Source organism: Schistosoma mansoni (assembly GCF_000237925.1).
Source record: "Schistosoma mansoni, WGS project CABG00000000 data, supercontig 0218, strain Puerto Rico, whole genome shotgun sequence".
Lineage (NCBI taxonomy): Eukaryota > Metazoa > Platyhelminthes > Trematoda > Strigeidida > Schistosomatidae > Schistosoma > Schistosoma mansoni.
The window spans coordinates 268433-282282 of record NW_017386085.1 but is presented as its reverse complement, the minus strand read 5'-3'; the positions used below and the strand labels follow the sequence as shown (position 1 = coordinate 282282).

Here is a 13850-nt window from a genome sequence, read left to right as displayed (position 1 = left end):
GGTCGGTAAGATGTACACTTCGGAAATCATCAAACTGCATCACGGGGCAATCGCTAACTTGAAATCCTGAAGGGAAAAGGTAAAGAGGCAGACCAAAGAACTCATTGTACTGTGAATCGGAGGCAGACATCAAAGGATTGAATAACACCTGAAAACAGCTAAAAAGGAGAGCCTAAGACAAAGTTGGTTGTACAATCCTGATTCTCGGCTTATGCTTCATGAGGCGTGGCAGGTGTAAGTAATATACATTAGAGTCTTCATTATCGACATGATGTTTCGTAACTCCTAATAAAATCATTCTGTCTAAAAGCGGTTTAAGTTTCTTTGTTGAATAATTGGTTTTAAACAATAGACACTCATTTTCATGAGATATTTGCTGTCTTTGTATAACGTAGTTGTATTTCACCTCGGTTTCTGCAGTATGTACATTACTAAAACAGAAAGGCGACACTTTATGTGTCACAACTGTTTATAATATAAATAATTAAAAAACATATATTAGATTAATGAAAGCCGATAAACCATAACGGTAATTTTATAGTTTGAAAATTATGCAGGAATCTATTTGATTTTTTTGTGGGATACTCACGTTTAATCAACAAGAAGCCCTCAACCCATTGTTCATGTTTGTCCACTCAATCAATCGTAAGCGACTTAGAACCTGGCACGCGTGTGCATTGGCTCCCGTTACCACTCCCCATCAATATAAGATTCTCAGGACAAATTTCACAGTAGTAGAGTGTTAACAGGATCAGTGGTATTAAAAAAGATAATGTGGTTCGAGACTAAATTCGCCGTATAAACTATAAGATAATTTCTAAACACACGATCTAAAAGAAAACAGACCAAGTACATCTGGGCCATCGCGACCAATCCTAAGGGATAATACTCATTGTCTTCAAAGATTCGTTATGATAAACTCAGACCCCAGTGAGATAGTCTTCACCTATCAAAACTGCTCAGTTCAATAGGCCATGTTTATCATTACTTGTTTGAGACATATACAGTCAATTTTAAAGAAAGTAAGCTTTCACTGTATGTCTTACAGCTTACAGATAAGATTCATAATTCATTAATTCTTCGATAAAATTTTTCAGTTAAATATAATTATTACCAAAATCAAACCAATTACATTTATGCATATATATCTTCACCAGCTTATACCAACGACACATAGCAGCTGATAATAAACCCAGACCCATAGCTGATAAATCCAAAAAAATCAGTCGCAAAGTTCAATGAAGCTTAATCTTGTTTGGCACCTAGAACCGTCCAGTAATACTTTCTTTAAGTTTGAATATGCTGGTCGATTAGATTTTTTCTCTGTGCAAAATGTTCTAATAATATATGTTTTTAACAAATACAAGTCAAGACCACATAACTTCTTTAAAATAAGTGCTCTTTTCTATCATTATTTTATAACTTTTTCATGAATACATTTGTTTAAAATATAAAGTCAACTCAACTTTTTTATTAAAAGGTTATCAAACCTCTTTCAAACATGTTTTATTTATTGTAGTTTATTGTCTCTTTTTAACTATCCTTATTTTTTATGTACCGAGTTAATCTGTTTTTTGTGTGTGGCGAATAATCCTTTGTTTTAATTATTTTGCAAAATTCGATGCTTTGTTATCATTATCCAGTTGCTTTCTAATTCTCTTCATTATCTTGTGCCTGATATTCTTTATAGCTATCTTTGGGTTTTTGGTCTATAAAATTTAATACGATATTTACAATAGAACAAAGTTACCTTTTCTTAAAAACTCTTCCAATGGCAAGGGATCAACAACCGCCCAATCTTCGAGGACACTCTAAAGTAAAACAATAAGTCTTGTGCATTGAAACGAAATTTCGTTTTACTAACAGCGTTAAATGACTAACTCGAAACTTAACCAAAAATCTTAAGACAACACAAAAATTACGAAACGTGGCATTGTTATTCAACGTTCTGAGAAGAGTCATCACTAGGAAAGGTAGCTGACTGATGAATGACTTTAGAATAACTCAGAGGAATACAATAACTAATAAATGATAGAACACTAAACTAATCAACATTGTATATCAAAGTAATCCTTTCTTCACACAGATGAATACAAAGCAGGCACTTTACTTTTTCCTACTAAACTTGGGATTAAAAATTGAACTCCCTAGATAAGTATATATTTTTGACACGACTATTTCTGTTTGGTTCATTCTTTTAGGCTGTAGGATCATTGTTAGTTCTAATGTACCTTATTGCAGATGGTGTAAAATAAAGTTCAAAACTCCAAAATATTTGCTCCCTTATCTGTTGTAACCAAGCCTCGCTTTTATAAAAATTTGAATTTCGCTAATATCTCGTACATATTATTTGATTAATTAAATTATTGAATGCGGATAAACCATGGTTTATTTATTTGAACACATAAACATTGGTACAAGGGGGCACTAAATACTTATGCGCCACACAATAACAATGAGACCAGTAGCGATTATCATTAGTGTGTGAGGGCTGTGGTACTTCCCGGGTTCCCAGACCGAAGCAGGTGGTTTCCTTTGGGGGGGGGCACACTTGGAGCCTTCGACTCAAAGGTCTGTCTCACAAGGCAGTGGAATAACGTAATGAGATGCAGTTCCACGGCAGCTGGTGATCAACAGTTGGTTCATACTCCATTTGTTCCCCCAGGGTCCTGGAGCCCGTGTACGCCATTGGTTTGGAATCAGGGTTTTCCAACTCTAGTTGGATCCTCCATATTCACCAACCCAGTTAAAGCGCGGGATATTTGCTTGTCGTCTTCAATTACGTAGACAACACCGGTGCCGCGAGAAGGAAGTGAGTAGAACCTCCGTGGCCGTAGCTGTATACGCGTGGCCATGTGCGAGCATTTCGACAGGGAGAGCGGACTCTCCTCACCCTCGACTGTATCGGGGCATTTTGGGGGCTTGTAAATATACAAAGTACGTTGGGTGGAATAATATTTCCATAGTTGAAAGCATGAGTCAATTGAAAATGCCAAATCTTCACAAAACCCCTTCTAATAAAACATCAGATATTCATTTGTACATTGTATTCCATTTTATCTACTTGCTAACCTTAATACTTATTGAACTCTAACTTCGACTGGATGCAATTTATTTGAACTTACGATTATTTAAACAGATTTACATTTCGAATTAAACATTAAGTACCTTTTCTTAAATTTTGTCAAATGAATCGCATGGGAAATTTTACATTTAATTAGATTCATTTTTTCACCGAGATTTTTTTTATTCAGAAGTAGGTGATCACATATTCACTATTAGGAAGATTAAAATAAATTAAAGCTTAAATAAAGTTTTACGTTGCTCATATCTAAACTTGAAAATTAACTAAATTTCAATGGGAAATAGTCCAAATGTTTCCGACCTTACAGGTATAAATTTAATTTTAGTGGTGGACTGAGTAAGAATAATCCGAATATGTACTGATAAAGTGTATTCACATCCTGTGTTTCATTGCCATTTGGAAGGGTAAAGCGAATGTCATTCTAGTGATAACATTAATACTTACTCGAATGGATGTTTTCAACTGAGTTTCAACTTCTGGCGTAAGAAGCATATCTTCCACAATCGACCAACATCCGTAGGAGCCGCATATAACAGGAAACGAAAATGCGATCCCTTCGGGTACTCCATACCAGTCTGAAAGCAAGCAAACAGCTATTTAATGAACACAGCGCTATAAATGGGCTATAATATCTACGTCAGAACTATCTGTCCAGTGTAGTTTTAAACTTTCTAGACATAACTAAAGGATTTTGATATACTGTTTAACATTTGGCGTTACGGTCATTGTACAGCAACTTCCTGTTATATCTGGGTTTTATTTTTGAGATATGAACGTTTTGAAAACTGTTTCAATCATATTATATTGATCATTTTCGAGGTTTGGCACACTAAAGCTTTTAAAAACTGAATTTTCTCTACATCATGTCATTTTTATTTCCTTATCTACGTTTAGACTCGATATGCACGTATTTTACTTTAATTTGTTCTTTTACTTGTACATATAAATCAAAGCTCTGCCCGGAGTTTTTAGTTTACTAAAATGTAATAGGTCTGCGAGACAAGTCTGTATAAGTACATACTGTATATGATACTAGATAGTAACGACTAAATAAATCAACCTAATTCTGTTGTCTGCCTTTATACTTTGATTAACCCTGAAATTATGCATGTGATTGACTACAAAGGTTCTGTGGACTGCATTGTTGCCTGTCTGATTGTTTGGGGTATTAGTTATCTGAATTCAATTCCAATGGTACCCTTGTTCTCATTACTCTAACGAGTATGTAATTTTCGTAAAAGTTCAACGGCGATTATAAATTAGAATTCATCGGTATAAATTGTTCATAAGTACTGTCATAAATAAGGTCATAATGGTTGATTTAACGCTTTGGAGATAATTTTAAAATGCTCACTTCTGTTTGTAGACACTGAAGGCTTCACAATCAAACCATCCTAATTAGAGAATCTAAAACCACCAATATCATCCATCTTAACAACAAATATTCTCCATCACCTCACTATCCATAATATTCTAATATGACAGTAATTTGCTTCATATTTAACATACTCAGTGTGAGGCATCCGTAGTCTGATAACACTTCTCGTCAGTAGAAATTAGCTGCACCTGGTGATTTTTCCTTGTGTTTGAAGTTATTTGGGATATGACGAGTAATAACGTGATAATTTAGGATGTGAATGACATGGAATCGGTTTTTTTCAATCGTGTATGACGTGTATTCACATCTTAAGAAAGATTATAAATGCTTAATTGCATATTTTAGATATGTGTTCACACAGTAACTTATTAAATTGCTACTTTCCAACACAACTTAGTTCGATTGTTCGACTGGTAATCTAACTTTAAGTAAGCCATATAAAATACGATGTTTTCTTGAATCATTTAGATTTATTTCGGGAGTTAAGTAAATCTTTACCACCAGTCTTCGCACCTTTGCTCGTGTTCAGGTTGCCGTGTAGACTCCTTCTGGGGTTATTAGATGAGGCTAAGTGATCGGATCGAGTGTTCCTTTAAAAGATTTGTCAGTTTGGTGCATGAAGTGGCTTACTGTTCCTAGTTTGTGTAGCCCTGAAAAAAGCTGACAAATAACGTGAAGTTTCACAATGGCACATCGCTTCAAGCAGTCATACTCAAATATCATAACGGAATGAACCGGATTAGATTACCATCTGGTGAATGGATATGGGACAGATTAATGAACAGTGATGACGTATTAACTATAAAGAATGTCTTTGGCACTATGATATACCCGAAATCGTGTCAGCTACTAATTCTTTGCATTGAAACCCCTATTTACAGAGTTTCAGCCTTTCTTGTATAGTGTAAACCAAGGCCTCCGTGGACAGATCCCTTGATCTCTCCATCATAAGGTTTTGGTGACAATGCTGTTTCACCAAATGTCGTTATTCTTAGAAGGTAGTGACTATTAACTCCTTTATGTGATCTTACCCATTTTAATGACTGGTCAGAGATATTTATGGAAGGACATCTTTAGCATGCACATGGTTTACGCACCTAGTATCCCAGTCGTACAGTTTAAACTGCTCTAGAATATGTTTATTTTCTGATAGATAGTTGAGTATCACGTTTCCAGGCTATCAATGCTTTTACAATCGTCCTGTAATTTTGTTGGGGACCACCTATTCGGGATTGATGTAATCTCACAAATAATGTTAACACAAAAGGAAAACCCAACGAACACGTTTATATATTAGTTGTTGATATCACCCAACAGGTTTTCGTATAAGAAATACTATACAATCTTGCATATGATTACGTTCTCAGTTTTTGAAGTTCACTCATAGATATACAGGATTAGGCAATCAAATAGTTTGTTGTCTGTCGATATATAGTGACTAGTAATTCGAATCTAGTTTGCTTGCCACTCTGATCTCTATATGGTATGGTACATACGGAAATATTTGAAGCTTTCGTTTCCAAGCATGGAATTCGTTAGACAGCTTACTGAGAGAATGATTCAATCGGTTGATTTTCTAATATTCATATTTCCTTGTCTTTATGTATAGTTCAGCTTGACTAGTATCAAGATGTTATAGTCATTAAATAAAAAACCGATTTAAGTTGAGTAGGAGCTAGTTATTAAAAGTCATACAGGGTTTTTTCTATTTACCTCTTGATATCATAACGAGTGAAGTAATTTGGTTAGGATCGTTTTGGTTACTGTTCCAGCATTCTTTTAAGCACTCAGTCATAGCATTTTCATAAAGTAGTCCTATATACTCAGGTTTTCTGGTACTGTTTGCTTTCCGTAGTTCACTCAGTAGTTCTTTGCGTAGCCACTGTGGGTTCTCAGCTACACTCAAGGCTGGAAGTCGAATGTGGTTTCCGCCAACAACACCCGCATCAAAGTGTCTTCTACAAGACACACAAGAACGTGATAAATCTAAGGATACTGAACTCCCTAAGTTCCCCCAAATTACGACATCAGTGACATCATATGTGCGGACTTTCAGGTGTTTAGCTACAGCAGCTCTTGCTCTCAATTCAAGTGGCTTCACTAGACCAACTATTTGTGCTGGCGGTATCTTCCCTTTCGTTCTTCTGTGAAGTGTTGTCACGTCAAAACATGTAGGTGTGGTCATTTCCATGAAAAATGTGTCTGCTGCTATGTTTCCAGCTAATAGGACTCTGACAGATTTCGGACATTTTTGTTTCATTTTTTGTCCAAGTTTATCAAAATACAAAAAGCGTCGTAATAACCACTCATTTCTTGGTTCCCACTCATCTTGTGTCCTAATATCTGAAAAACTAGGACCTTCTCTTGGGATGACATCTAGAATGATGACTTGCTTTGCATGTGTGAGACATTCATCAACATCGTCACTAATATGTACTCTACTGAGTTTAGGAAGAGCTGCTTCCTCGAGCACTTCTCTCAGTTCGAACAACTTATTTTTATTTTTTACTTCGTCATTTAAGTATAACTCTATCATCTCATCACCGAAAACCTCCCCATTTAATATATTAGCCAGAAAATCACTAATATCAAACCCAGCGGCACCAATAACTATCACATTTGATGGGGATGGTGTGTTGTTGATTTTCATTTGTTGCTCTTGATCTTCTTGAATCTTATATTTTATATTGTCCTTCATGATATTCAACATTTCATCCGTACGCATCAAGGTTTGTTCACCGTAATAAGCAGCAACTAACTCTTGAAATTCGTTTGCACCTCCAATTAAAATTCCTTTTCCTCCTTGATCCACTAATTCTCTCCATACAACAGGTGATTCTTCCACAAACCAACCATGCTTTTTTGTAATCCATTCCGTGAATTCCTAGTTTTTGGTGGATATACATAAGGTAATTCACTTACTTTCCAATCTTGGGGTTGTTTGACTATTTTTGTAACTCTGAAATTGGGTAGATTTAGTGACAGTTTGTCTGCCAAAAGTTCGATTCGTGCATAAAACGGACAGTTACACTTTCCTGTGAATACGATTAAATGAAATAGAATATTCGCTTCATACGAAAATTACAGCTATCTTGGCTATGTATCACAACATTTTATATTGTTCAGTCATTGTTCATCAGACTAAATTAGTTTGGATGAATACTAGTTGCATTTGCTCGTACGGTATTATATAAGAATTATAAATTGTTGCTATACTAAATGATGAAAAACCCAAGCAGAACACTGATTGCCGGGATACTTCGGCCCTCATCTATCCTTAAGAAAATGAGAGACGATTAGATAGGGATTCATGTACCCAATAACTGAAGGACAGAAAAAATAGTTATAGCAGCTGAAATGGTATAAGACTTTCATAAATGAAGACGGGTTTCATATATTAACTACCTAAAACGTCTTTAAAATAGGATGTTAGATGATTACTATTTGGATAGATGCTTACATGGAACTTTGGCCAGTCTTGTACACCTGGTATTGATACTTCCTCACTGTGACATATCGAGTAACACTATGATCATTTTGCCACACGTAGGGCAGGTTTTCACTTAATAATCGTGGTACCCCACTGAAAGTGGCTCTTACCGTCGTTATATTCCAATAAAACTAAATTATCATAACTCAGTTCTATTTCTTCATGTCTATTTTTAAGGTATCCCATCCAAAACACTTGGTAGTAAGAGTCACTTTCATTTAGTGAAGAACAGGAAACTGAATGGACCATGTTAGTCCTCAATCGAGCAGGATGTGTTTTATAACAAGAGGTATGCATAAATTGTGGTAATCTGAATACAATGATCTGTGTAAGAACCGATGATACAAACATCATTAAAAACGAGGCAAGTATTTTCCTGAGAGGTTATTAACACTATTACATTGTGCGAGTCATAAAGTAAGGTGTGGTTTTGGACTATTTATGGCAGAAATCCGACTTATGAGGCATGCGCTCTCACTGAAGTCTCAGTTCTTTTTAAAACTTGCTTTTATATATAAACTCAATCTTCAGATTTTATTATTTAACGGTAGGAAATTTGTGGTGTCCATAATCATTCAGACACTTGATCCTGCTCCTTAAGTTTATTAGGGTTGTTTTTCATATATTGTACAATATGGTGGACGTCCACGATCGATTATCAAGAGTTAGCTTAGTTAGTAATAACTAATTTCTTAACATTTACAATTAACTTTAACTAGTGATCTCATCGTTAATGAGCATAAAGGTAATACGAAAATTCATTCTGATAAGTAAATATCTGTGAAACAGGAAGAGTGGATACAATGCAGTCGTTAAACAAATAGCAAGTAGGTTCACAAACCGCGATCTAATAAACTAAAGGTGGGGTCCCATTTTTCTCATCGAGTGGTCAATGACTGGAACGCATTACCCGAAAAAGTGGTATCAGCCCCATGAGTGAACATTTTCAAGGAGAAGGTGGACCTTCACTGGAAGGCGATTTGTCAGGATTAACACAGGTTTATTAACCTATTATCCTTATTACTGAAGACTGACTGAAATACTCAACTCCTGATTGCAACTATTTACTTCTCCCTTTCTCTAGGATTTGTAAGTTTAAATCAAGTAAACAACTTGCTGAGAAGGTGCTTCCCGTTTTTGATGACGTTTTTTGTCATTGTTGCAATCGATCACTTTCGTACATGTAAGATTAGCACAATTTCTCTTATTAAAAAATACACTTGGTTTGTGCTCATAAAATTAATATACCAAGGCTACAACATATAATTTAAGTATAACAAAGTGACTCATCATATTCTGCTACTGATAAATATCTTAAGTTACTACTCGTAACAAGTGGAAGTTCAAGTCTTCTCACCTGCTATAACGAAAAGGGCCATTTCACATTTTTGCGTGCTTAGGTTATTACTATGATCACACTCATCAGATGATTAAAACTAATCATTAGTTAGAAAGTTCACAGTGAAAAGTCATTTGAACTGTTCAAGCTATTCTATAATCAGTTTATTTCCGTAAGCATTCACCAACAAGTGAAATTTCTTGTGCAACTGTCCAAACGTTTATAGGCTCTGAGAAGTTGCTGCGTTACACAAAACTAATTGCTAGATGCCAAAATGAAGCTTGCAGTCCTTCTTGAATGATAGCATACATTTAATTGTGGCCTTGGGGTCCGTAGTATAGCGATGACTGTTGCGTATACAGTAATTTATTATTATTTTTTTGATAGCTAATTATGAACTATCTGTCAAAATAACTGAGTTAAAATTCTGGCTCGAACTTTATTTCACTAGCGTCCATGTCACTTACGACTGTTTACTGGCACAATGGTTGTAAAGCTTTTGTTCATAACGCCAGTACAATTGATACTAAAAACAGTTAAATCAGAAGCCAGGAGTGAATGAGTGCGAAAATGTATTAGGAAGATAGTCGGTATGTTGAGGAAAGTGTGGTCTAAGATAGCTATCCATTTTAATGGATATGCATGACTGCGTACCCAACAGTAATCTTGTGCAAATGTGTGAGCGAGGGCCTTCAACTATGGTGTGTCCAAAAAAACTAATGGGGTCAGCATCAATGCTGAAGACTTACAGGACTATTTATTTCGAGGTGTAGTAGGTGTCAAGTTCGCAGTTGACTATGATCACTACTACAGGAAAACTACGTGCCAATTACTAGGTTAGACCTCTCTGAATACCAAATATCAGAAGGCAATTGTAAGATGTATTTGTTGGCGATCTCGTGTTATCGAAGGAACACCGAGATCGTGTTTTTGGTACACTTAAGCAAACAGGGTAAGTAAAACAATCACTGGTGCAGTTGATTATAATAAAAATTGTTTCCGTTATAGCAAACGCGATTTCATCATAAATCTAAGTCACTACAGGAGACCCTCGCTGCAAAGGGTTTACACTTTCGATACGTAGCGGTTTCATTCGTGAGACTGATCGGCAAATGTGCGATTGTAGGACGAAGGCATTGGTGGAACAGGAAGCGATCGTTGATCCTCAAGTTGCCACCAAAGATCTTTTACATAGAACGGTACCAGGAGAAACGTGCTGTATGTGTTGCTTGAGTTAGCATGCCACACCAAAGTGGTTTTTATCCAGAATTTGAAGATTGCGTTAGTGTGGGTCCGAACCAGAAAACGCTGCAAACGTAGGGCGTAACCACATCGAGCCGAGAAACCGGAAGCTACCATAATAACCAAATTCGGGGCCAAATGTATGCCATACGTATTTGTAGCCGGAAAACATCGACAGAGTACATTGACAAGAGCGTGGGCGATCAGGCCAGCCTTCGCCAGGGTTGACTGAATTCGACGGTATCAACAGGGCGATGGTTGGAGGCATGGACTTAAGATACAGAAAATAATTCAAAGAAAAGGAGAAAAGTGTAGCATGCATGTAGCATAGGGATAGAGAGATATACCTCATATGTGTTGGTTGAGAGGTTAGTCGGGTAGGCGTACTCGGCGGCCGGAACATGAGACGGTAGTCTTGTTCGTACCTCGTGAAACTACAATCTTACCCGGAGTCAAGGGCGGCGTTGTGTACTGATCTGGGCTTGAGACTGAAGTCTCGTCCGTAGATGGTGCAGATGACACGTGCTGTTGACTGGGACGTGAGAATGAAGTCTCTGATGAATCTAGTGCGGGGTCTGAAGTAGACGTGGGGATCCCACTAGTAGGTTTGATGGGTCCAGCATGAGTCTCAACCTATCTCGACGCGGCCATGACGATGAACCTTGAAGGCCTTTTCATGACGGGAAATCACCTGAAAAGGTCCTTCGTAATGCTGTTGCAAAGGTTTGCGTACCGAATTTAATCCCATGAACACATGTGAATAGGTAGATAACTATCGAAAAAGAGCGACCTGTCGATGTTGTATTCGAGTTGACACCGGAGGCGGTGTTCTCATAAATTCAGACAACCGTTGGGCGTAGTCTGGGTTACCGAATTTGTTACTGCCCCGTGGTATGGAAAATTCCCCAAGCAGGCGCATGTCGTGCCGTGTACAAGTTCAGCCTGTTCTGATACTTAAGGGGACGAGCGATAAGGTTTCGTACCAATTTTCGTTTTCGTGTGCTCAAAATACACTTTTAAGTTGGCAAAGGAGCCGTTCAACTAAACCATTTGATGCTGGGTGGTAGGCGGTGGTGTGTATGCGTTCTTTACCAAGCAGGCGGGTCAGCAAGGTGAATAGTTTGGACTCGGATTGTTGTCCTCGGTCGGTTTTTACATTTGAGGGACAACCGTACGACGCTATCCATCATTCTACGAAGCGGTGAGCAACTGTCTCCGCCGTAATAGACGTAATGGAAGGGGTTCTGAAACAAAGCGTGAAATATATCGTCAGGCGAATGAAATACACTTGTGATTCTGTAGAAACACCGGTAATGATGAACGTCCACAGATACTGTCGTCGGTTGCTCAGGTTGACCATAAGCTGTCGTGTACTATAGGTAGGAATGACTGAGCCATTCGTAGCGCGTAGACGAAGCATCGTAGCTTGGGACTTACTGCTAATAATAGGTACAATAGAGAACTGGGCACTTGTATCTACTGGTACCCAGAGTTAGTGCGATAATCGTTTGCATAAAACAAACGGCCAACCTGAGGTGAAGGGCCGGCGAGTACGGCCACATTTACTCGCCTGCTCAGGAATTTCTCGCCTAGGATGAGCAGGGGGCTCGACAACGGCGAGCGCCGGCCCCGAAGGCATGGTGGAACCAACAACAACCAGACATCGCTTTCGAAACCACCCTTTGGCGTGGCCTGGAATATGCCCGCTTAGGGCGAGTAGTTACGATTTTACGTGAACGTGACCTGGCTCGGGGGATGCAGGCTTCTGGTATATTGGATCGGTCAACAAAAAGTGAATTAATCCTGCTGGTGTTAGCATCTAGTTTCTGCACGAAATGTGAAGTAATTCTAATGGCTATAGTGTGTGACAACGAATTGGACAGAAGGGCGGTTCTGTCCAAATCAGCTGGTCTTGATCCACCATCGTTCAATGTTTGAGTAGTAGGCTACCTGGAACTTTTAGAAACTGTTTGAATCTTTTCAGCTTTTCCACTTTTATGGCAACACGCATAACGAAATTGACATGAAGTACGAAGATGAAGCTTACTACACGAAAGACAGGATTTAATACCCAATGGCAAATTACAAGTTCTCTCCAAATTAATCACCTATCCGAATGAATCAGAACTGCTCTTGTTAGAAGTCCGGCTCCACAGGAAGATTACGTGCCAGGTATTGAGTTGAATCTCTTGGCAGGTCAAAAACCAGAAGGCTGTTGAGGGTTGAAATAAAATATATCTGTCAGTGATCTCGTGGTATTGAAAGAATTCCGAGATGTACCGAAGCTTAAAAGCGCAACTGCCGAGTGTAAACGAGTTCGTGCAAGGTCACAGGAAACGGGAAAATTGTGTCTTTGGTACACTTAGATAAAGAAAGAGAATTCCGCAGAGCACAAATCTGTAAAGGAAAATTACTCCCAAGTGTTTGTCTATTTGACAGGCAACATCACAGAGACCACTTGTTATATGGCTTTAGCGAATCTGTGGGATTTTTACTATCACGAACTGGGTCAGTGAATATACTGTTAGCTGTGATTGATAGCCTTTAGGTTCTAACTTCCTTAGCTACCAAATCTAATGGGGACTTCTTCATTCCTAAGCCTAAGCTTCCTTACATTTCATATCTTTAAATTTCCCTTGACATATTTGGTAGGTAAACAACCTTTTTTGTCTCAAATAATACATCGTATATGAAGTTTCACTGATCTGCAATCTTACAATATATTCCGTAGTATGTCACACAAGAATCTTGAGTCTTCAAGATTCGTTCAAAGGATTCTGTGTGCCTGGCTGAAAAGTAGCCCCATTGATTGCTTTTTATTTATGGCCTTTGTAATTTACATTTTATTTGACAGAATATTTATCGTAATACTGTTTTGGTTGAGTACTCTGTACATAAATGACAGTTTTATCACTGGAAGTCCCGGTTTTTTCATCCATTTAATGACTTTATTTTCTGACATTCATCGTCGGGGCTTGGAGTTTAGTTCCATAAGTAAAGTCTCTGTTCAGCTACCTCCATCAAAATTCCATCGGTAGCCAGTTTTTCTTGTTAATTGAATCTTCTCATCAGTGATTGCTCAACTGACATAGAGAACACCAGTAGAAAAGTTCTGATAACTTGATTGTTTAAATACTCTAAATACTGTTTGTATAGTCTAACAACTAATATTTCGCTTTGTCATAGGTAAATATAGATAATATCAGTAAAATGTATTGAAATAAAAGCGTCAACATGAATTTGAATCACAAAAACAATGAACAAACAGAATAATCTACCGGTATCGTTCATGACGAAATTTTAAGTATAACTATTT

The 13850-nt window shown here is 37.5% G+C and overlaps 1 protein-coding gene across 1 annotated transcript; it reads right to left on the bottom strand.

Moving 5' to 3' along the window:
* Nucleotides 1–1650: 1650 nt before the first annotated feature.
* Nucleotides 1651–13825, bottom strand: Smp_070860 (malate dehydrogenase, putative; the record flags this gene model as incomplete). The annotated part of the gene is made up of 6 exons (XM_018792331.1): nucleotides 1651–1709; nucleotides 1751–1811; nucleotides 3530–3660; nucleotides 6177–7347; nucleotides 7386–7498; nucleotides 13813–13825. The coding sequence occupies 6 exons, from the start codon at nucleotides 13823–13825 to the stop codon at nucleotides 1651–1653; spliced, it is 1548 nt and encodes a 515-aa protein (XP_018647253.1).
* Nucleotides 13826–13850: the final 25 nt, after the last annotated feature.